Raw genomic sequence first — 1,068 nt, 5'->3', positions numbered from 1 at the left:
GCGTACACGGCGAGATTAAGCAGAACACACATCTTGGGGTCCATGCTGCCAAGTATAAGCTGCTCTGGGGAATCACGCTCTTCTCGTATGTTCTTTGATCATCGCATTTGAAAAAGGAGTGTTGAAGGGTACTGAGTGTTAGGCGAGAAGTTAGTGAGCTGCAACTTCATCATGTCATCGATCCGAGCACAAATATGACATTAAAGACTTAGCACACTGCCCACCATGTACGCTTTATCATTACGCTCCCAGTGGGCTCGTACTAGTAGGAGTAGGTTCATGAATTCGTAAAATTCCACGGGTCGGCGGGCTTTGGACTGAGATCATTCGCGCCGAACCTCGAACTTCTTCACTCTCTTGATTACCTTATTCACTGTATCAGATCGGGTAGGGTTTCCACGTTCTGTTATTGGATCCCATGTTGAATTAATGCGTGGCATGAACGACGAAATGGCCTTCTTCGTGAGCTCAAGAGTCGTCAAGCGGCGATGTATTGGCCTTATTTCATCACTTGGTTCTGAATCTCCGTACGTCTGCCTGTTCATCCAACGACACAAGTCCTCTGGTGTGATACGAAGTAGCGCCTCCGTCGTGAACGTGTGGTCCTTACTATACGAGACATTGTCCTTATAGGACATAAACTTAACGAGCTTGGGCCTGTAGCGGCTTGTCATGGTCCGGTTTCTTTGTTAAGTGTTTCTGCGTCCCATCATCGTAATGCCTTTGTTATACGCCCGTGTAGCCTGGGATGACACGATATTTGTATACTGGCTCTCTGCAATGCAACCGTCTTGCTTTTTGTATTGACTACAGTTGCTTAGCGCGCCAGCGTCTGCTATCGAGCAGGCTACACAAGTACAGTCGTGCACCTCCAATTCGGCAGGGCGGACCATATCAACAGTGCCAGGGCATAAGTGCACAACATAAAGCAAAAAACAAACGCAAATCCAGTGCACTGATATTTTATTTGTTAATTCAGTACCAAATATACGCCAATCTTCTGCATAATCTTGGCGTCAGACGCGCGAGTCGCGGGCGCGCAAGAGCGCTTCCGGTCGCGATAGGTGT

At 47.9% G+C, this 1,068-nt stretch overlaps 1 protein-coding gene across 1 annotated transcript; it reads right to left on the bottom strand.

The window, feature by feature from the left end:
• Positions 1 to 323: 323 nt before the first annotated feature.
• PITG_04209 (uncharacterized protein) lies at positions 324 to 638 on the bottom strand (the record flags this gene model as incomplete). The annotated part of the gene is made up of 1 exon (XM_002905842.1): positions 324 to 638. One exon carries the CDS (start codon positions 636 to 638, stop codon positions 324 to 326), a length of 315 nt encoding a protein of 104 aa, XP_002905888.1.
• Positions 639 to 1,068: the final 430 nt, after the last annotated feature.

This window comes from Phytophthora infestans, genomic scaffold, assembly GCF_000142945.1.
Source record: "Phytophthora infestans T30-4 supercont1.5 genomic scaffold, whole genome shotgun sequence".
NCBI classification, from domain to species: Eukaryota; Oomycota; class Peronosporomycetes; order Peronosporales; family Peronosporaceae; genus Phytophthora; species Phytophthora infestans.
The sequence above is the reverse complement of the archived record's forward strand: the minus strand, read 5'-3'. Positions and strand labels throughout refer to the sequence as shown.